Source organism: Podarcis melisellensis, assembly GCF_964234715.1.
Source record: "Podarcis melisellensis genome assembly, chromosome: 1".
Taxonomy (NCBI): domain Eukaryota; kingdom Metazoa; phylum Chordata; class Lepidosauria; order Squamata; family Lacertidae; genus Podarcis; species Podarcis melisellensis.
This window is the reverse complement of record NC_138528.1, coordinates 44,872,948-44,895,291: the sequence shown is the minus strand read 5'-3', so window position 1 is coordinate 44,895,291 and position 22,344 is coordinate 44,872,948. Positions and strand designations below refer to the sequence as shown.

Below are 22,344 nucleotides of genomic sequence, written 5' to 3'. Positions count from 1 at the left end.
CAGAATGCACTGTTTCTCCTGCCTGATTCCAGTGGTGTTAACCAGGGGATCTTTAGAGACAGGACTGCAAAGAAGGGGAGGGAAAGGCAAGCATTCCTCCCACCAGATTTTTTTGTGTCTGCACAGCTCAATGCCATAGTTCTTTTCCAGTTGGCTTTTCCTGAGGATTCTTATTGTCAAATGAAGATTAAAGTAGAAACAAATTCTTCAAGCAGAGATTCGTATCTTGGTGCTTCTGCATTTTTTCCAGACTTCTGAGATGTACAAGTCCTAAGAATCTGAATCACTGCATTGTGATGATGGATCCAGCCCTGCAGAAGATTTGGGATTGATGTTCCTGGCTTCAAAGGGCAGGAGGGGAAAAGTTCAAAGGTGGACTTTGGTGTAGGCCTGTTTTCAGGTTGCAAAGGAAATGCGATTTGCAAAATCTCACTGTTTAAACTCCAGGACTTTAATGGAAATGAGAAACAACAGCTGCAATTATAGACCGTTCCAATAATCTCTCTTTCTTGTCTTTTGATGTGCTGCCTGTGGCTAAAATAAAAACTTAGCTGAGAAAGGCCCCGCCCTGGAAATGACTTGTGCAGCCAAAGACAGATTGCGTGTTGTTGTTGTTTTTGTTCAAAGACACTCAGGTTAAAGAGCTGGAGATCATTCAAAGCCTGTCCCTTCCATGTGTGCATGGTTACAACTTCAGCTTCTGAAAGCAAAACAGGAAAGCTGTGGAGGAACTTTTGCAGCGGAAGGGGTTAAATGAAACCCAACTCCCCTTTTCCTGTGCAGTAAAGGATTAGTAACCAAACAGAAGCTAGAGGAGAGAGGTGGTGTTAAAGAGCCACTGATTGAGCTGGAAGACTGAGGACTTGAGTGGTGGTGATCTAAGATAGCATTGCTGCCTCTTGCAGTCATCTGTGAGCAGACAAGCACAGCCACAGGTAAGTCTTCCTTTTGGATTACTGACTGTCTGGCTCTTTGTGCCTCTCGTTGTCCACATAGTGTCTGGGTTTGGGGCTTTTTTATCGGAATAATAAAAAGTTTTGTAAAAGTGACAGGGAAGAAATGACTTAATGTGAGCCTTGTTATTATAAACATCAGATTTCCTGGCAGTAAGAAAGCAGCCTCACGTATTAAATTAATGTTAATCCACCCATAGCTTCAGTAATTCAAATATTATCAAATAGCTAATATGACATTCCCATGTGGGAGGCAGGTAGAATTTGAGCTTCATATATACTTGGATTGTCTGCCTTTGGATAATCTTCTCAGTTTCGAGCTGAGAAGGCAGTGTATACATTTAACAGATCCTGCGTGTGCAGGAAAGGTGATAAGGGTGCTTTTATTTATATGTCAGAAAGTAAGTTCCAAGTTTTGGAACTATGGTACCACAAAATCCATTGGTTTCTACACATGCCTCTGTTTAACTATCACTTCTGTGTATATGCTTGGCTGCTTCAAAAAGCAACAGTGGCTGTCTGTGAGCCAGACTGCACTCCCATGAAAATGTGCAGTTATGCTTCAGTGCCAATGGTGAAATAAGCTAAGCTCAGCACAAGGTGGACAGCAGTGGGTGGCATTATACAACTGGCACAAACCGTGGTGGCTGGCATGGGCTGATTAAACAATCATGTTGCTACATGCTAAAATGGTTGTGTGAACAATTCCACAGATTTTCTGGAGCTGTTTCAAATACTTGCTTGATCCTGTAGGCAGGATTTCATGGGAATTTCTTTCTTTGTCTTTTTTTTATATATATAAAAAATACTTTGTGTGGGGAAAGGTTTGCAGGATCAAGGCATTTCTTATGCGGTTTTCTCCACATAAAAAGCAAAAGACTTGTAGGGACAGCCTCCTTTTAAGAGCGGATCAAAAATTCCAGGGAATTAATCAGAGTGCAATAAATCTGACTATTAGAAAATGGTTCCGTTTATTTAACAGCTGCCAGAGAGAGGTAGAAATTCAACAGGTGTAGCTTTTCTCCAGCATGAAGAGGCAGTGCTGGGTTAGTGTTAGTGGGAGCTTCTTCAGGGAGGGATCATCCTAAGGCTTTCAGAGCATGCACTCAACGCGAGAAAGATCCCATGTTTATTCTGTGGCATCTCCAGCTCAAAAAACTGTATATATTTTTGGGTGGCTGGGGGAGGGGGTTGTGATTGTTGAGGTGATGCCAGTCACGCTGGAACAGATATCAAACAAAGCAATATAGTAGTAATAATGTATGCATCCTAATTCATTAGTTCCCCAATGTTCAGTAACCATGTCCTGTGACTACAATTATTTTTAGACCTTAAGCAACAACTTAAGCTACTTCTACCCCCTTTACTTGGTTCCACTTCCTCATAGACGATGTTCTCTCTTTATGCTCATGTCCATGTGCCCTACTAATGTCATCAGCAGTTAAGTTCCATGCTCTGGCCTCATCATATCAGCAGATGCTTATTCTCATGCAGTCCCTTTTGCCACATGTCATGCAGAAAGAGCATTGGCCAGAGACAGTGCACCCCCTTGCAGCTAGACCCTTGTCAATCAGGTGCCTGACATCTGTGGAGACATTTGCCATTCTTCAAGTGAACAAAGGTAACTGCATGTTCACTCCAATACACAGAGATGAAGTTAGTACAGTACAGCATTGACTTGCCACACCCTTGATGTCCCTGTGTTGCACATCAAGTTTCCATAGGGGCTTGCATGTGTGTGTGGGGGGGGTGCATGCCTGTAGGTCCCAGCCAGTACAATCTATACACCACAAAATGGAGTGAATAGTTTCTGAGGTTGGAGCATAAATCAGTTGGGGTCTGCATACACAGGCTTCCAGGGAAATCTAATATCCGGTACAGTATGTGGATGGTAGGGACGGAGCAAGCTGCCATGATCCTGATCATTCACTTGTGCTACAAGTGTTTGAACATCAAATAGTTCTACATTAAAGGAATATCATGAAAGGAGAGCATGTACCAATCCCCCTGCCATTCCCCCCATATTAACTCCCTAGCGCTTCCCCTTCCCACCCCATGCAACTACTAAGCTCCCTTTTCACCTTCTGACGGGGTGCAGGAAGGGGGGTCAGGGGGTGCAGTCCACCCTGGGTGTCATCCTGAAGGGGGGTGACATTTGTGCACCCCCCCTGCCCACGACTCCCCCAAGCCCAATGAGCGGCAAAGTGGCAAGTGGTGAAGTAGCTGCTGCAGCTCTCTCTCCCCCCCCCCCCGCTCGCTGTAGGCTTGGGAGTTGCAGGGGGGGCGCACAAATGTCGGCCCCCGGGGAGCTCCATCATTGTCTTCTGAATCCCATTTCTGAAACCTCTTCTCTCTTCTATTCTGCAGCCCCACTTTGCACCCTTGTTTCCACCTTCTCCCCCATACCCATGCTTCCTGCTTCCCCTCCTTTTGTGAAAGCCCTCCCCTTGCACAGACTACCCCCCTGGTAATCTCTTGCATTTTCCCTCCCACACACTGCAACTACTGTACTAAGGACTTTTTTCAGCTTCTGCCCAGTTATAAAGCCACCACCCCCTCATTTTCTTCAGACCCTTTCATGCCCCTGCTTTCATTTGCAATGCCATGCCCATGCCTCCTACTCCGCCTTTGTACCCCCATTTTCACCTTCACTCCCATTTTCCCTGCACATACCTTGTTACTTTTCTCAACTCTGCCTTGCACACAGATCACCCCATTTCTATACTACTCTCTCTCTCTCCTATTGTGTAGCCCCCTTTGTGCACACACCCTATGCTGATATACCTTTCAAGGTGGATAGAGTCTTAAGAACAGATCTGTTAGCTACAACTCAATTGATGGATATGGTAAGAAGGAACACCACTCCCCCCCCCCCCGTGCCTTCCCCTTCTTGCTTGCATGCCACGGCTACTGTTGTGCAACCTGCCTTCACTTTTAGCTCCCTTACCCTACCCTGACTTTGTGCAAATCCAGGATTGTGATGAGGCACTTCAAATCCTCCCAATGGAGGCTGTGTGATAACAACCTCACTTTTTATGTATATAGGAAGATATACACAGAAGCTTTAACTTCACAGCTATTATTGTATGTGAACACACCCATTTACGTTTATGTCTGCTAACTTGTTCAAAGAAACACATTCTCCGTGCAGAGAAAAATTACCTTGTATGGAAGAATACTGCCACTGCTTGTTTGTTTCTTTCTGCATGAATTCCAAAGAGAAATGAATCCCAGTTTTGTTAATGCTGTGGTGAAAAGACAGTAATTATTACTTGCAGGGAAAAACAGGTTTTATTTCCAACAACACAGTTATTTTGTTCTGATCGCACAGCCAGTCCCTCACGTGCTTCCTTTCATGTGCTGCAGTGCCAAGAGAGATCACACACATGCACACACCCCTGAAACTGTTTGTGTTAATGGCTGGTGGAATAGTGTCTGGACTTGCAAGTATACAGACTGAAGTACTTCTTTTCCTCACTACAAGCTAACATAACATAATATAACATAATCTTATAGGCTGATGTTCTTCTGTGAAACACTTGCTTATGTGTACATATATCCTACCCTTGCTCCACAGAGCTAAATGCTGTGAACATGGTTCTCTCCCCCTTCCCCAATTTTACCTGTGAAGTAGGCTATGCTGAGAGACATTGAGTGGCCCAAGATCATCCACTGAGCATCTCGACTGAGTGAAGATTTGGAGCCTGGTCCTAGGTCTGACACTTCACGTTCCTTTTACAGTTGCAAAATACAGCCTTCCTCCTCACTCCCTAATCAGCTGGTGTGGAGTGGAGAAAGAAATGCTTTGTCAGGCCTATGCTCACCACTTTTGAAAGCGTAGGGCTAGGAATGCCCCTTGTGCTGTGGTTCCCAGGCACCTGACAGCTAGGTGAAATCCCACACAAGGGTTTTTGAGAGTGTCAGAATTTACCCACAGGAAGCCAAAAAAGGTTCTCTCCCCTTGCTCTAACTACTGGTATGAAATCCACCACACATATTAGAAATATGCTTTGCTTGGAATCTCCTTACTATATCTGAAAATCCAAAATAGTTGAGAAGCAGGGCCAACCCTTCTGTTTTGTGTGTGTGTGGGGGGGAGATATTTATCCCTCCAGGGCCTTATTGAGTAGCTAATGTGGAATTATGGAAGAAGTGCCAAAGGAAGCCAGGATCCAAGCGCCATGTACATGAGTGGATATTGGTCCAGCTTCCAGGGTCAGAGGTTGATGGTTGTTCTTACTGACCTCCATCCTTGGCACTGTCTTGTATCCTGTTTTGGAGGATCACCTGATCTCCGGGAGCAGCTGTTCAGAGAAGTGTGTGTATGTGTGCAAGAGGCTGCAGTAGAAAGATGGATAGGAAGGAGCTATTCTGTGCAGGCTATTTGGGTCCAATACATAATTTTCATTAATAAATAATAAACACCACGAGTGCACACAATTCCTTACAGAATTGTGTAAACAAAAACAAAAATGTCCTTATTCACCCAAGTATTTTACAACCACAGGGTCTCAGCAGAAATGGGTTATAGCACTTCTTTACCATGTGAAAATTAAGTGACAGAGAACAATATTTATGCATTGATCCACTGCCACAGTTCATGCTTTGTGGATTATAAAATGTTATATAATGATCTGCTGCGCTATAGTGCAGCATGAGAAAATTAGATTATTTCCTCTATTACCACCACCACCGCCCTATTCACATGCACCTCTGTCCAGATGCAAGAGGTGACTTAGTGCCAAATAGCCAAGGACGTTTTGCAGCAGCTGTGAAATCTCCCAACTGGGGAGTGACTCTGACAATATCCCAGAGACAGATGCTGCATCAGGGAAGACCTAGTTTTCAGCTCTCTGTACACTTTAATTCCTGGCTTGATAGCTGTCCTGCCCCAGGAGTTGCAGTCTTGATGACATTTTAAAAATACTATCTGACATCTCTGCTTACTTGAAGCCTTAACATTCAGCATTAAGGCACCATTGCTAAGGAGGCTGATATTAACATAAATAGATTATAAACTCAAAGCATATCGTCATGTTGAGATACTCTTCTCTTCATTAATTAAAGACAGGGTTTTCCGAAATGTGTTGTAACCAAGATCTAGAATTTCCTCTGGCCTGTTATCTTGAGAGACAAGCACCTGGCTTCACAAAGAATTCCAGGATGTTTCAGCCTACATCCTCGCTACCTTGGCACCTTCATGAATCACTGTTTCTTCACAGTTCAGAGTTGACATAGGGAGAAGGGTTGTAACTCCATGCTACAGCCACATGTTTTGCCTGGTGAAAGTCCTGAGGACTGAGACAGGCCCAGATCTGAAACCCTGGGAAACCACTGTCAGTCATTGTCAACAATACTGAGCTAGATGGGGAAGTGGACCAACTTAGTATAGCTTCATGTGAATATGGGGAATATATTTTTATTACAATTGTCGTGGGATGCTAGAGAAGGGGTAGTACCTTTGGTGAGGGGCACGTTGTGCTCCTCCTGGAATAATTTGCCCACCTTTGGTCCCCATCCTACACTCAGCTCTTACCCATGGCTCCCAGTGGTGCAGGCCCCAGTCCAGTGGCCACTGCTGCACCAGAGCTCCAGAGATAAGGCGGCACTCCACGTGCCACTTGCCTCGCCTCCTCTGCGCACTGAGCAGCGCTTACCTGTGGCGCTTCAGTGCAGCAGCGGCTACTGGACCGTGGCCTGCTGTTCCAGCACAGTGTATTTTAAATACAGATCTCTCTTCTGCTCAGTGATCTGTTTATCTCTAACATCTCTTTCAGCAATTAAATGTCCTGGTCTGCCAAGAGGTAACAAACAGGCAGTTCCAATCTATCTTTTCCCCTCGTGTCATCTTTTTGCACCTCTCAGACATGTAGATTTCCTAAATGGATTTGTAATTTATGATGTTGTTGATTTTGCTACATTTTCCCAAGAAAGGGAAGTCCAAGCATTGCAATGATCCCATTTGTTATTTGTGGTGTGATAATTCCATACTGCTGTTCTTATTTGAGTTGTATCTGAGTAAGTCATATTCACAGCAGACCCACTTAAATCAACGAACCTAAGTAAATCACATCCATTGATTTCAATGTGCTTGTTCTGAGCATGACTTGGACAGATGCCACTCTGTAAGAGCCAGTGTGGTGTGGTGGCTAGGGTGTTGTAATAATAATAATAATAATAATAATAATAATAATAATAATAATAATTTATTTACACCCCGCCCATTTGGCTGGGTTTCCCCAGCCACTCTGGGCAGCTCCCAACAGATTAAAAACAGAATAAAACATCAAACATTAAAGACTTCCCTTCAGATGTCTTCTAAAAGTCAGATAGTTGTTTATCTCCTTGACATCTGATGGGGGGGCGTTCCACAGGGCGGGTGCCACCACCGAGAAGGCCCTCTGCTTGGTTCCCTGTAACCTCACATCTCGCAGTGAGGGAACCACCAGAAGGCCCTCGGAGCTGGACCTCAGTGTCCAGGCAGAACGATGGGGGTGGAGACGCTCCTTGAGGTATACCACGACCTGGGAGACCAGGGTTCAGGTTGCTCATTCTCAGCCTAACTGATCTCACAGGGTTAAAATGGAGGAGAAGAAGAGGAAATATTTACACTTGAGCGCCTTAGAGGAAAGGAGAGATCTCAAAGTATTAAATAAAGTAAATGATTATTATGCTGTTTTTCTTTTAAAAAATGGTCTCTTATGAGAAAAGAGCCTTTTTGGTGGTGTTTCAGCTATGCAACTTTCTCCCCTTATCAGTTTGCCTGGTGTCCACTTGATGACCTTTGGTTGCTTGGTAAAATGGTTTTCTCTCCCTCCGCATGCCTTTAATGATTTTTACACTAACTTTAGGTGGTTCTCGAGGAGCTGGCTTGAAGAGTGTTTTTGCTGTTATAATTACATGTTGCAAGATGCTCTGAAAATATTTTATTGAAATGTGAGGTAAAAACCAGGGCATGTGCCAAGGCCTATACCCTAGTGAGGGCCGCACTGGAGCCCCTCAGTCTATCTGCTGTTCCTCCTCCTTACTGTCCTTGGTTGTTCACCTGAGTTTTTCAAGCATGTGAGCAGAAACAGGAGCAGGAGCACTAGATTTGCTCCGCTAGTATGTCTATACAGCACCACCCTTGTCATCCCTTCCTGGTAAGCGGCAGTTACTCTGCTGCCAGGAGGCTATTGTTGGCCAGGTGAGGCATTCCTGGCAACAACCTCAGTTTGTCTTGCCCTCTCCTTGGTAGCCATGCATACTGACCTCAAAGGAAGAATACAGATGAAGAATATTTGTTGACATTGATGAGGTCCTGCTAGGGACTTTCTGTCCCTTCTCCTCCAGTAATTTAGAGCCGACACTGGTTAAAACAAAACAAAACAAAACAAAACCATTTAGCTAACACAAATTTGGTCTTCTGTGATGAATAACTCTGTTTTCGCCTCCACAGGACATGATGACATTTGCGTTCCTACTGCTTATACTAACAGTGATGCCTTCTTCCATGTTGGCGGTAAGTATTCAGATGTCCTTGTGAGTGGCTGGTTCTGGAGCTCGAGTCAGGTGATGGAGCAAAAGTAATAAACCATGCTAGGAAGATCAGCATGTGAATGCCATTTAAGCAACTTTGTTGGCAGATGAAAAATTGCAAATTATCTACAGATTAAAAGAGAATAATGCTACCAACATCTACTGGTCATTATGGCTATATGCTGTCTCCACAATCAGAAGGAGCATACCTCCCTGAATACAAGATGCTTGGGAAGAATAATGGGGGACAGCTATTGTCTGTGTGGACTTCTTGTGGGCTTCCCATAGGCATCTGGTTGACCAATGTGGAAAACAGGAAGCTGTTCCTATTTAGACTTTTGGTCTGATCCAACAGGGCTAATTTTAATCTTACTAGTTTAAACAATCATAATTGTTCTAGAAATTGTAATAGTTTCAGATCAGTGAGTGGGAATTAAAAGAGTCAACAATGTGCTGGAACCTGCCCATTGTAAGTTGGTGGGAGGTCCATCACTAATGTCAAAGAAAGTAGAATGTAATGTATTTCTGAGTAGAGACTGTGGTCCCATAGATATACTATCATCTATACACAAAATGTATTTTGATAGCTTCAAAAATCATTCCTTCTTCATGCCCTACTTTTTTAGGTTTTTAAGAAATGTTGGACATGATACAGCCCAGGTTAAGCATGGTGGTCTTAAAACTCTCTAATTTGAATAAGTGTGATGCTAAAGTACTTAACTCTGCAACATGACCAATTATATGTATCACCTTGCAGGACCTGGTGTCAGGCTCCCCATACCCCAACCCATATAATGGGCAAGGGGCAGATCTGAGGGAAGCCCACCGTTGGCTCCACCCCCTGGCACAGCCCTCATCCCCATTTGCCAAAGCAGGGTGCAGGCTAGGGTCCGGTTCCTGACAGACGCGCGCAGGGAGGGGTTTTCTTATGACTGTTTTTTGGCCTCATTAGTTCTAACTGAGCTGTTGGGGTTGGGCAATTTCAGACTGCTGGTGGGGGACTGATTGAATGCTCTTTCTTAAAACACACACAGAGAGAATTAGATGTCCCACCACCACCCGAAAGCCAATTGCTCTTTACCTTTTTCCCAGAATAAATACCAAATTCTGCATCAATGCATAGTACATGCATTGTACTATGGCACCAGAGTTTGCTTCAAAGACATCCAATTAGCATAATCTAGACTCCCTGGTTTCTGGATGGGAACCAGGGCAAAAACTGATGCAGTACTGGCTCTTATTTCTGCCATAGCTGTTGGCAGAAGAATTACAGTTTTTTTTAAAAACATGTTTATTGTATATTTATATTTGAGTGCATTGCAGCGCCAACATTTATCAGCTTAGATTACCTTTACTTTTTAGGTATTGACTATTCTGCATCTGACATTTGAAGATTAATACACTGCTATTTAGTATGCTACTTTGTATTCCTGTTTCATCTTCTGTTTCATCTTCTGCTGTCAGTATTTTATTTATCTTCCCTTGCCCAGGAGGTTCCTGTTTTGTACAAGTGCATTTCCTTGATAACTGTGGAGTTATTATGCATATTAAAGATACTTATCCCATTTCACCTTGAAAGCTTTTTACAAACAAGCTGTCTCACTGAGGCAATGAATCAGGAGTTACAGAAATGATTACAAGAAATGATTTATTCCTTCATGGGCTAAGTGCTTTGAGCCTTCCCTGCACAGGACACACATGTTGACTCTATTTTAATATTGCAATAGATGAGCTTGTATCCCACCTGCATCTCTCTTGATATAAAGATTGGATATGTTGTGTTAGTGAGCATCTGGCATGCCTCTTTGCACAGTCTCAAAAATATTCTAAAAGGGTTATTAGCATTTGTTTGTTTGTTTTCCTAGTACTATTTTCCTGTACTAAGTCTTCACTGTTCCAAACAACCTTTCATATTGCATAAGACTGGAATTGGACAGGAGAGGGTAAATGGTCAGGGCACTACTGAAGACTGCTTTCGTAGCCCTGACAAAGTTGCCAAACACCTTCCTTTTGTTCTCATTAGCTTTCCTTCTGAATGATTAGGAAATACCTGAAATATCTGCACTGAGATTCTTACTCTTTCTTCTGAACATAATTGTGATCTCCAAGCACATTAAAACTTGGTTAGATTTACATCTGCCACCACCCACCTTTGAATAAATGTTCTTAGGTTATTCTTTGAATAAAAAAAATTCTTAGGTTAGAATAAATCACAGATACTTAGCATTTCAAATAAGTTTATGTTTTATTCACAGAGTTTCCAGAAGTTACATCAGACAAGTGTCTATCCGTTGGCAGTAAAACAAAAATGGAAAAAAAAAATTCCAAATGTTTTATAAAGAAAATAACGTCATTTCCTTACAAAGAAACAAAAAAGAAAATGTAATCAGACTAGCAAAGATCCAGGCTTTAACACCTCCCTTTGGGAAAGATTGAATTCACTTAGTTTTTCTTGTACAGTAGTTGGGAGCCATAGCCACATGGCTCCTTGCTTGTTCCAAGAAGCATGAAGAGAAGGAAAAGGGGTAGAGCATGCTAAGCCACACCCACTGGCAACCTGAGCTCAGGTTAACCTTTTCATGTGTGCAAGTGTGAGTCAGTGACTGTATACAACATATATATTGTCCCCCATGGGGAAGTTGTTATCTAGGTATCTGTGAATAAAATAAAAACAGACAAAGAGCTGAGTTTGGGCTCTGTAAACATCTGATCTGACACGGGTGGCACTGTGGGTTAAACCACAGAGTCTAGGACTTGCCAATCAGAAGGTCGGCGGTTCGAATCCCCACGACGGGGTGCGCTCCTGTTGCTCGGTTCCTGCTCCTGCCAACCTAGCAGTTCAAAAGCACCTCAAAGTTACCTTCCCCGGCGGGAAGGTAAATGGCATTTCCGTGCACTGCTCTGGTTCGCCAGAAGCAGCTTAGTCATGCTGGCCACATGACGCAGAAGCTGTACACCAGCTCCCTTGGCCAATAAAGCAAGATGAGCGCCGCAACCCCAGAGTCGGTCACGACTGGACCTAATGTTCAGGGGTCCCTTTACCTTTAAGCATCTGATCTGATACAGGAGAACTGGTCCTAGGTATATTTTTAAGTAACCTCCAGGTTGAATTACTGCACTGTGTTCTATGTGGGACTGCCCTTGAGTTTGGTCTGTCTGCATGCAGCTGATGCAAAATGTGGTGGCTCAGCTGCTCACTGGTGCTGGATCATTGCCAACTTGTTACTTGAGCCTTGAAAGAATTGCACTGGCTGTCATTTGGCTACCAGTCTAAGTTCAAGGTGCTGGTTTTGGTTTATAAAGCCCTCTGCAGCTTGGGACGAAGATACCTGAAAGTTCATCTCATGCCTTGTTTACCTCACTCTGCAAGCAAGAGCCTCTTGCAGATACCATCTTATCAGAAAGTCTCTTCCACACAATGTAGGGTTTGAGCCTTTAGTGTTATGGCAGTCATGCATTAGAATTCCCTCTCCTTGAATATTAGACAGGTGCTGTCTCTGTTGATGTTTTGGTGCCTGCTGAAGACCTTCCTCTTCCAACAAGCTTTTAAGTTTATATATTTCCTAGTCTGCATCTGCATTAGAATTGTTTTAAATAAGCTTTTATTGTTTTCCCCCTTGTTGTTTGACGCCCTGGACTTCTTTGAGAGATAAACACACACACACACACACAATGCCAATAAGCCTCCAGTGATCTCCCTGCAAAGGGCACCAAATCTGGACATATTCTGTGCCCAAGAACATGTCGCCACAGTGAGTGTGAAAAGTGGATTGAGAAGACGGGTCGGTGTAACAATATCTTCATTATTGCTCATAATCTTGGGATTATTTGCCAGCAGCACAGTTTGTACCAGAGCAAAGTCAAGCCTAGTAATTGGATTACTTGGTTTGTTAAGCTGTAGTGATACTAATTGTAGCATCACTAACTTTCTGAGAAGGGTTTTTCAAGGCTGCCATATGAAATTCTATTAAACACCTCCTTCTCCATAAAACTCAAAAGATCACCTTCTAAATGCATTTGTATCTGTAGTGCAGTCCAATGAGGGGAACAAGTAAAATACGAGGCAGAACTATGGAAGAAATTAGGAGTAAATTAGGTGACTTGGTATTAATTTCCAGTACGCTTGGACAGACTTTTGAATAAAAGTTCAGCAGTTAATTCAGCAGGTTCTTGGTGATTTCTGGTTGCTATCCTCTGGAGCAGGGGTAGCCAACATGGCGCCCTCCAGATGTTGCTGGACCACAACTCCCATCATCCCTGCCCATTTGCCATACTGGCTGGGTCTGATGGGAACTGGAGCCTAATAACATCCAGAGGGCACCCATATTTGGTGCCTTGGCTCTAGAACAAGGTGGTCTAACTTTTCATACCAAGTGGGCAGCAAGAGTACTTTGACACAGAACCAGTGGGTGGGCTGCACACTGCCTTGTTGCACAGAGTGGGGGGAATGAGGCAAAAAGTTGATAGTTCTGCCACTGTTGTCCCTCTCCCTCTTTTGCCCACTACCACTCTTCCACTCCCTGCCTTGCTTATTTTTTTTTAAGACTGCAGCTAATGCAGTGGCGGTGCTGGTGATTTTGCCGCCTGACTCTTGAGGAAGAGGGCTTTTCCTCAGAGCACAGAATTATAAGTAAAGAGGCTCAGCAGATTGCCTAGATGACCATCGCTTTTCTTCAGTAGTTAGAAGTTCTCTTTTAAACGTCGTTTAAAGTTACCGGTACTTTGAAAATTGTGGTTTGATTTATTTTAATGTGGCAGTGCTGCACACTCTCCTGGGCCATCTGACCCAGAATGCCTCTCTCTGAGGAAGAACCCCCTTCAGGCTGAAGGATTGGGTGGGCACTCTGGATAGCCCCACAAGAGGTCACCAGATCAGGAAGGCAAACAAACCAGGATCTACAAGAGGCAAATTCAGCACCCCATCACCTGAGGAAATAGTCTCTGTTTGCGAATGGGAAAAGCAGCCCTGGAATCAGCTGTCAAGCCCAGTCAGCTTCTGTATGTGCAATGGGACAGTGGCATCCTCTTATTATTTGCCTCAGGCAGCAGAATGTCTTAGGCCTAGCCTGCTCAAAGGGATGCCATTTTTCCTCCTTTATCTTTGTGTGTCATCGAAAGAAAAAAGAAGCAAAAGACATGAGTTCTGATAAGTGTGCATTTACCACCTGATCTTTTTTCTTTTGGTGTGAAAATGATGCAGGCCAGCCCTGATTGTGGTAATAGTCTAAGATCTAAGCATATAATCTATAAAACACAATGTGTCTGAAACCAGTATTGCCCTGTGAAGATCTGTTTCTCAGCACACTAATTCAGAGTGTTCCAGCAGCCGTATCTTTTTTTATTTGGAGCTTAAACTGGAAACTCAGAGAGAAACTTACTGGGGCCATCAGCAAATGCTGGTAGAGTCATGTTTTTTTCAACCTGGAACAGTTCATATTTAAACAAGATCTGGCATCTAATCAGAAAATGGACCAAGAAGTCACGAAATTAACAACATAAGCCCTGTATGAACTTCGGTCAAATTCAAACATTTAAGATGCAAAATTAAACTCTATGCTCTGCTGGATGGTTTGTAGATGTTTAATCTTCCTGTACTTTGCGGTGAACCGTCATAGATACTCTTAGCAAGAAAGGGATGCCTTTTTTGTTTTCTTTTTCCCCACCCCTCCGCAGCGACCACAGGTACATACTTGCAAATTCCTTACCAAACCCGTCTGTGTGCCTGTAATCAGGGAGTACCAGATTCATTGGGCCATATTCTTTTGGACTTCCCTTTGCACAGCAGACTCCACAAACAGGTGTTGAGCAAGATATTGGACCTGCAACCCACGGCTCCAAGAGAAAGCCAAATGAGTTTCCTCCTAGCGCAGGGGTCTGCAACCCGTGGCTCCGGAGCCGCATGTGGCTCTTTTACACCTTTGCCGCGGCTCCGGGGCGGATACTAGCGAGGGGAGGAGGCGCATTGTGCGCCCCGACACTCCCCACTGTGGCGGGCGCTGTACTGGCTGTGACATCGCATGGGGGCGGTGTGTGCGTTAGTCACGCACCGTCCCGACGTCACCTTCCCACCCGCCCGCCCACCACATTGTAAGGGGCATTTACGCTGGTCACTGCATTGAAAGGGGGCATGTATGCTGGTCACTGCTTTGAAGGGGAGTGAAGAACACACACACACACAAAAGGTAACTTGTTAATTTAACGTTTATTTCTATGAGGAGGAGTAATTCTGAGGGGTCAAACAAAGAAATAATATTAAAAAATGACAAAAAAGTTATTTTTATAATGACGAGTTTTGCGGCTCCCAGTTTGTTTTTTTCTTCGGAAACGGGTCCAAGTGGCTCTTTTTGTCTTAAAGGTTGCAGACCCCTGTCCTAGCGGATAGGGACAAGGACATTACTGCCCCAGTGACTTCCTTTTAAATCTCCATATTACCTGAAAGGGTTCTTAATCATTCCTCTAGGGCAGGGGTTGTCAACCTAGTCCCTACCTCCCACTAGTTTCAGGATTCTAGGTGGGTGGTAGGGGGTTCTACGGCACAAGCTGAACCCTCCTTCCATCTAGCACTGGTGGGCAGGAAGGAAATTTCACCATCAAGAAAGATGCATTAGTGGGCGGTAGGTATAAAAAGGTTGACTACCCCTGGTCTAGGGAATAGACAGCGTGAAGCAGAACAATTGAGTACCTTGTGATCCTCGACAGCCTCACTCCTGTCCCTTTTAAATTTATCCTATTGTTTTGAAATGTTTTAACTTGTAATGCCAGTAGAGGTATTTACATTTGTATTTGTGCTCTTAGCAAACTCATTATCCAAGTGTGAATCTTTATGTGGTCAAAATGGCTACATGCACAAAAGGAAGGCAGTGTCAGGGTTGGGAATAACTAAAAGCTTTGCAGAAGTGACACAATGAAGAGAAGAAAAAAGAAACTCTGGTGACTGAACATGCCCAGATTGCATGATACTGAACATCTGTTGAAGGTTGGGGTGGGGTGGGGAAAAGGAATGAAAAACTAGGGGAATGGAATGGTGTATCCTTGAAAAGGGCATGGCAGTGTTGTGTTCCCCATTGCAACTTTCTGTTGCAGGTCCCCACTTGTTTAATTATAAATTCCAATTGGCTTAGATGCATTTTGATACTACCCTTAGGACATACTAACAGTTATGTTAATGTGTTGGCATCCTTCACCAATATGCTTCAGGCTTTGTGAAGAGAAATTCATAACTGGACTCATATCTATATCTACAGTATCTGAAGAAGTGTGCATGCACACGAAAGCTCATACCAAGAACTAACTTAGTTGGTCTTTAAGGTGCTACTGGAAGGAATTTTTTTTGTTTTGACTATGGCAGACCAACACGGCTACCTATCTGTAACTACAGTATATAGATAGATATAGCCTGTTTTGGCTAAGCAACTGTCCTATACTAAGTCAAAACATCTATATTATAGACCAGTACTATCAATGCTGACAGATGGTGGCTCTTTAAGGTGTAGCAAACAAAACTGTCACTCAGTCCTGCCACCTGGGATTCTTGAACTGGAAATTATTGGGACCAAATTTCGTGATACAAAACTCTGACACCTTTGCTGATTGCTTGAAGAATAAAGGAGGGCAAATTAGCTGCACTCCCCAATGCACTCATACTCAGAAATAAGTGTCATGAAATTCACTGGGGCTTAAAGGTAAAGGGACCCTTGACCGTTAAGTCCAGTCGTGGACAACTCTGGGGTCCTGCGCTCATCTCATTTTACTGGCCAAGGGAGCCAGCATTTGTCCACAGACAGCTGGGTCATGTGGCCAGCATGACTAAGCCGCTTCTGGTGAAACCAGAGCAGTGCACGGAAATGCTGCTTACTTTCCCGCCAGAGCTGCACCTATTTATCTACTTGCATTTTGACGTGCTTTCGAACTGCTAGGTGGGCAGGAGCTGGGACTGAGCAATGGGAGCTCACCCCATTGCAGGAATTCGAACTGCCGACCTTCTGATTGGCAAGCCCTAGGCTCTGTGGTTTAGACCACAGTGCCACCTGCTATGGTCTGAAGGTCAGCGGTTTAAATCCCTGCGATGGGGTGAGCTCCCGTTGTTTGGTCCCTGCTCTACTGTCTGTTGACTGTTGAAGGATATTCTGATTTAGGTTGCTTATTAAGTTTACTAAAATTAAATGTCACTTTTGTACATTCTACACACAACCCAAAATTCATCTCATCAGTGTTACAACTCTGATGTGTAGCTCTCGGGCTTTGAAATGCTGGTCCTCTTACCACTTAAGCAGATTTTTATGATCATAGAATTGTAGAGTTGGGAAGGGACTCTGAAGAAGCAGTATACATATTTCATTCAATAAAATATACATGCAGCTGCATTATTCTTACAGGCTCGTAAAGCAAAGAGGCAAACTGACTTCTGGGGGAGCTGGGGAGAATGGGGCGACTGCAGCAGGAGCTGCGGCGGAGGCGTCAGTTTTCGGCAGCGACGCTGTTACTCAATAAGGTAAGAGCCTTTCCCTGCCAGCTTTCTCCTTCTGAAGCCAATACAGGGGAGAGCAGCTGTTAGGTAGGCTCCCCTGTAGGGAAAGCACTAAAGAGTCTAGCTGGAACTTAAATATTAAACTTATATGCCATGATAAATATGTTTTGTGGGCTAGACCACAAAATGCATGAAGTGGTCTAGCAACACAGTTCTAATCATGTCTACTCAGAAGTAAGATCTATCGAATTCAATGGGGCTTGCTCTCAGGTACATTGGATTAAGACTGCAGACTGAATCTCTTTAAGGAGAAGACTGGGTCTGGGCAGTGATTGTTTTTCCGAAACTGAAATTCCCTTCAGTTGTTGCTGTGTTCACAAAAGCTGTAGAATCAACTGGGACATGGTTAGCATGATGTCATTTTGTGAAGGCTAGAGAAAGACTAGATGCCATATCTATGTGGTACTAAAAATGCCTGAGCCTGCCAGGGCAGGTAGAGCTGCACCCTTAGACGTATGTTCTGGATGAAACTGGCCAGACAGAGAATACTATTAAATACGTAGTCTCTGCCTCAATGTTGCTTTGAAAAACCATCACATTTTCTACAGCCATGTCTCACTTTGCAGAATTATTAGAAGTGCTGTTCTAATTGTGGGTTTGATATACCACCAACTTTCTGAGACTGTGATCCTAAATGCACTTATCGGAAAGTCAGCTCCATTGAACACAGTGGGCTTACTGTGAAATAAACATGTCTAAGATTGCCCTGTGAATTTTGCATTTTCTCCAGAGTGTTTATCTGCCTGAAGGGTTTATCTACTGATTAAATTGTAGCTCTTTCCAGTACGGATTGGCATCAGAGAAGGCAATGCCCCTCCCTTACCGAAAGCACAGTACTTCAAAGTATAGTGAATTCACATGATGGGAAATTATAGCAGCTGGAAACTGATCACCTATGTTTTATATGCAGCAGGGTTCTGCCCTTCTTTAGTTACTAGCTCACTAGCAACCAGTGCTGATTAATTACAATTTAGGGAACTTTCTAAAAACACTATCCAAGCTGTATGGTCGTTATTTTTCTATGGGCAGCTGTCCTAAGCCATATAGGTGGAGGGGCAACTGTGCATCAAATACATTCGTGGGATCCATGTAATTGGCCTAGGGGCCATATAGTTGGGCTTTCCCAGCTGCTCGTAGAATGGTTCCCATGCAGCTAGGCTTGCATGGATTTCGGCTCACATCTATCTTCCGGCAAGGTGGTGGCTGAGCCTAGTGCAAGGGTAGTGAGAGAGGGGGAAATGAGCAGCTTCCATGCCACCAAACAAAAAGGAGCCTGCGTGTCACTGGCCTGTTGCTGGGTGGGAAGCTGTGGTTGCTTTTGGAGAACTGATGCTACTTCAAGGCTAGTACTGGCTATCCAGGAGTCTTCCTACTGTCTCTGTTTATTTTTCTCTGATCTGGCTTGCAATTCTGGCTGGGACACTGGTTTTAATCAACTATCATACCTTTTGAAGGTGGGCATGTGAGGGGAAGGCAGAGGTGCTCAGGTTTATCACTTGTTCTTGCTCCAACAAACCATAGTTGAACTGGGCTGGAAGAAGTAATCTGACCTGGGCCTCCTTACAAGGAAACGGATATCATAAAAGGCTACCTTGAAACTTCCTACCACCTGAGGGGAGGGGAAGTGCAGAAGACTTCACTGCCAACTAGCGCTTTATTAGCAAATGTAAGAATGAATTGATGGTAGGTTTTTGTCATTTATAATTTCCCCCCAAGCCATTGCAGATTGTTGATTTCTCTTTCAGGGCAGATGGTGGGTTCAGCTGCATAGGACCGACCCGAAACTATCGCTCGTGCAATGTTAAGGTAAATTGACCAGTGAGTTCTTTTATGCTGCTGTTCTCCCTATTACTTCAAGAGCTTCAAGATTCCCCCCCTCCCTGCCAGTTACATCTGACACCTACTCAATGTCTTAAGGAAGATTACAAATGAACTTCCTTGAACTAACTTTGTCATAAAAACAAATGGGCTAACAGATGAGTAAAAGGACACCCTTCTCACCCTTTAATGCATGACAGCTATTCAGAACTAATTAACATTAGCAAACATTGAGTACAAGAATGTGATCATTGATATATACAATTCGTTTCCCCCCCTAGTTTCCTGACAAATGAGATTTTATACTATATTGAACAACCTTTGTAAAATCTTTCTATTGCACAACTGTACAGCGTATGTATTTACATCTGCTTCTGAATAGAGTAATTTCTTTTATAAACATATTATGTAAGCACTCTGTTATCCCTGGATAGTATTTCCTTGACTTTAGTTTTTTATGTATTTTGGGGATGAAGTAGAGGTTGAACTGAGGTGAAAGACTCTCAATAAACCTTTGAAAAATGGCTACGCATGGAAATTTTGAGTTAGCAGAAGAAGCAGTACTATCTGATTAAATAAACAAGCCCAGAAATGTGCTATGTAGTCTCCACCAAATAGATACCATTTTCTGTTGATCACCATGATCTTTAATAGGCTTCCCTTTAAGATAAGATAAGATAAGATAAGATAAATTTATTGTCATTGTCCGTATATACACAGTATACACAACAACGAAAATCAAACACCCAAAGACCGGGTTCACATACACATTTGCACGTATCTCCAACACTCTCATCCTATTCAGACATAATCTATAAAACATAACATAATCCAGAATATAACATAACCTATTAAAGGCATAACATAACCTAAAACCTATCTCCTTCCTTCCTACTCCCTGCTTGCTATTTCTTGCAACTGGCCCTGAGATCATTATTTAGTGCAATCAGAGCTCTTGGATAGAAACTATTCAGAAGGCGTGTGGTTCGTGTTTTCATTGTCCTATATCTTCTGCCCGAAGGCAACAGTTATTTGATATTCAACATTGCATTTGAAAGACTCTTATAATGCAAGGTAAGAAGAAAGGCATAAAAAATAGAGGCAGAAGTCTGAACTCTGAATGGGAAGGAAGGTTTGAATAGTTTTCCTCACTTATTGTGCCCACTGATTAGCCTAAGATCACTCAATGAGCTTCACGGCTGAGTGGCAATTTGAACCCAGGTATCTATGCACCAGCACTTAATTCACTGGTTCCAGTTGCATGCTGGTGATACCCAAAGTCTTTTGAAAATGAGGAAGCATAGAATAAGTGGATCCCAAACCACCTTCCATAAGTTAGGCTGACTTGAAGAAAATATAGAAAGCCACACACAGGACAGTTCTTCCAAGCAAGATGCTTATCTTCTTCTATTCCAGACTTTGTTCCAGATAACAGATTTCTTTCTCATCCTTCCTAGAACTGTCCTGAGGGCTCCAGAGATTTTCGAGCAGAGCAATGTGCTGAGTTTGATGGGACAGAATTTCAGGGAAAGAGATACAAGTGGCTTCCTTATTATGGAGGTAATCCATGGATTTACTCTTACTCAATGATTATTCAGTTCATTTGACATAGTGAATTACGGAAAAAGTGAAATGGCTTCTTTTAGAATCAAATCTCTGCTTGGACAGTACTTCAGTGCTACATCCTGCAAAAACAGATTAGAGTCCATTGAAATAGATTTTGCAGGATTTGTGGAGAAGTCCAGTTTGATCACAAATGGTATGTAGGTGGCCTTGTTCCAAATTTTGAGAGGTCTTGGGGTGTGTTCATAAGGTGACTTGAATATATTTTAATTATATTTAAAGTGTAGCATTGGTAACTCCTGGTTGTTGCTAATCAGTGCTATTTTTCTGGAAAAAGAGGTGCCTGAACTCACCATGAACACATCTCTCATTCTCTTAGAATGGCAATGGTGCCCAGCTGACAGGTGCCAGAACTGAGTTCTGGCAAGTTCCAACTGGAAAAAAAAGCCCTGTTGTTAGTATGGCTAATTCACATTGTCTGTGGTTACAAGTGAACTCTATTCATTTCCTGTTGCAAAGTTTTCCATTCCATCCCCATTTGTCTAGTCCAAAAATATACTTTTCTATGGGGAGCTGTAATGCACTTCAGGAGAGCTGACATAAAAATGACATCCATATTGAAATGTAAATATGCCCTCAGTCACTAACAGAGGAAAAGGGGGTGTGGTGGGTGCGGGCCACCCCAGGTGTCATCCCTGAGGGGGGGTGACATTGCTGTGCCCCCCCAGGGCGCTCACCCTGCTCCCGCTAGCTCCACCTCTGCCCTCAGCATATCCCTTGATCAGCTTTAAAACTACCATATGGCCCTTGACACGTGTGCAAATCCTGCTTCATTCAACATGTCACAGTTCAATAATGGTGGGCTGATTCAAACCAGTAATAATATACAGCCCAGCCTTTAAATCCTTTCTCCAGGTACTGATAATCAGGCTTTATCCTCTCAGTACTGAAAAAAGTTTTCTTCATAGAAAGTGTGCTGTAATAAACGGGAATCCCAATGAAATGAATGACTGTAATGAAATGAATGAAAGCCTTCTTCAACTTGATTCAGGAACTCAAAGAGCATGCCCTATGCAGTTGCTTGCATCTTTATTCTGCAGTCAATCGTTTCAATGATGGTAGTTCCATACTGCTTTTAACCATTTTCTTGTGTTTTCACATTGCTGTGCAGTGCCCTGATATTCTTTGGGATATAAGTATTTATATAAATAAATAAAGCTGCACAACGTTGTATGTGCCTTTGTGGGGGAAACAGAACATGCAGAGTAATGCATTGCTTTTTCACTTTCCTCTCCCCACAGCACCCAATAAATGTGAACTAAACTGTATCCCAAAGGGAGAAAACTTCTACTACAGGCACAAAGACACCGTGACTGATGGGACGCCCTGTGAGCCAGGGAAGAATGATATCTGTGTGGAAGGAGTCTGCCAAGTAGGCCTTTGTTATCTCTCTCTTGAAAACTGGGTCTGTCTTCCTCCCCCACCCCTTATTTCCTTTCTCCCCCCCTCTTTTGCTCTTAGTTCTCTTATTTATTAATCAGATTTGATCCTATCCTTCTTTTTAGATGCTCACAGTAGTATACCTAGGGTTATCCCATTTTACCCTCAATTTTGATCTGTAGCAGACGGTGTGAGGAGTGGGATGACGACACTGCCGCTCATTGACTTCTGGTGGGTTTTTACTGCAAAGGAGAGGGCTAAGGCAGAGACGAGGTCAGTACACTGCAAACAAACCAGCAGGAGTGCCCTATTGGCTCTGCCAGTGCATTGGTACTGTGCTGACCTTGCTACCAGCTCACCCGTCTACTTCTTGATAAGCAGCAGGTCAGGTGATCTGTGGCACCCCACCCCTTCCCATCATCCACTATTGACTTCGTTTGGTAGGCTAGGCTGATAGCGACTTGCCCAATGTTAACCTGTGAGCTCCATGGCTAAGCAGGGATTTGAACTCTGGTCTGGATCCCT

At 43.5% G+C, this 22,344-nt stretch overlaps 1 protein-coding gene across 3 annotated transcripts in view; it reads left to right on the top strand.

The window, feature by feature from the left end:
* The first annotated feature begins 612 nt into the window (after positions 1-612).
* The window catches only part of PAPLN (papilin, proteoglycan like sulfated glycoprotein), a 56,432-nt gene continuing 34,700 nt past the window's right edge, over positions 613-22,344 (top strand). For 2 of the 3 annotated variants that reach the window (XM_081889605.1, XM_081889603.1), the window contains exons 1-6: positions 613-935; positions 8,392-8,454; positions 16,847-16,962; positions 18,744-18,804; positions 20,274-20,376; positions 21,681-21,811. In XM_081889605.1, the coding sequence (XP_081745731.1) occupies positions 8,395-8,454; positions 16,847-16,962; positions 18,744-18,804; positions 20,274-20,376; positions 21,681-21,811 (471 nt within the window). In that variant the 5' untranslated portion in view covers positions 613-935; positions 8,392-8,394. The remainder of the gene's footprint in view (positions 936-8,391; positions 8,455-16,846; positions 16,963-18,743; positions 18,805-20,273; positions 20,377-21,680; positions 21,812-22,344) is intronic. The other variant, XM_081889604.1, reaches the window with a different exon arrangement.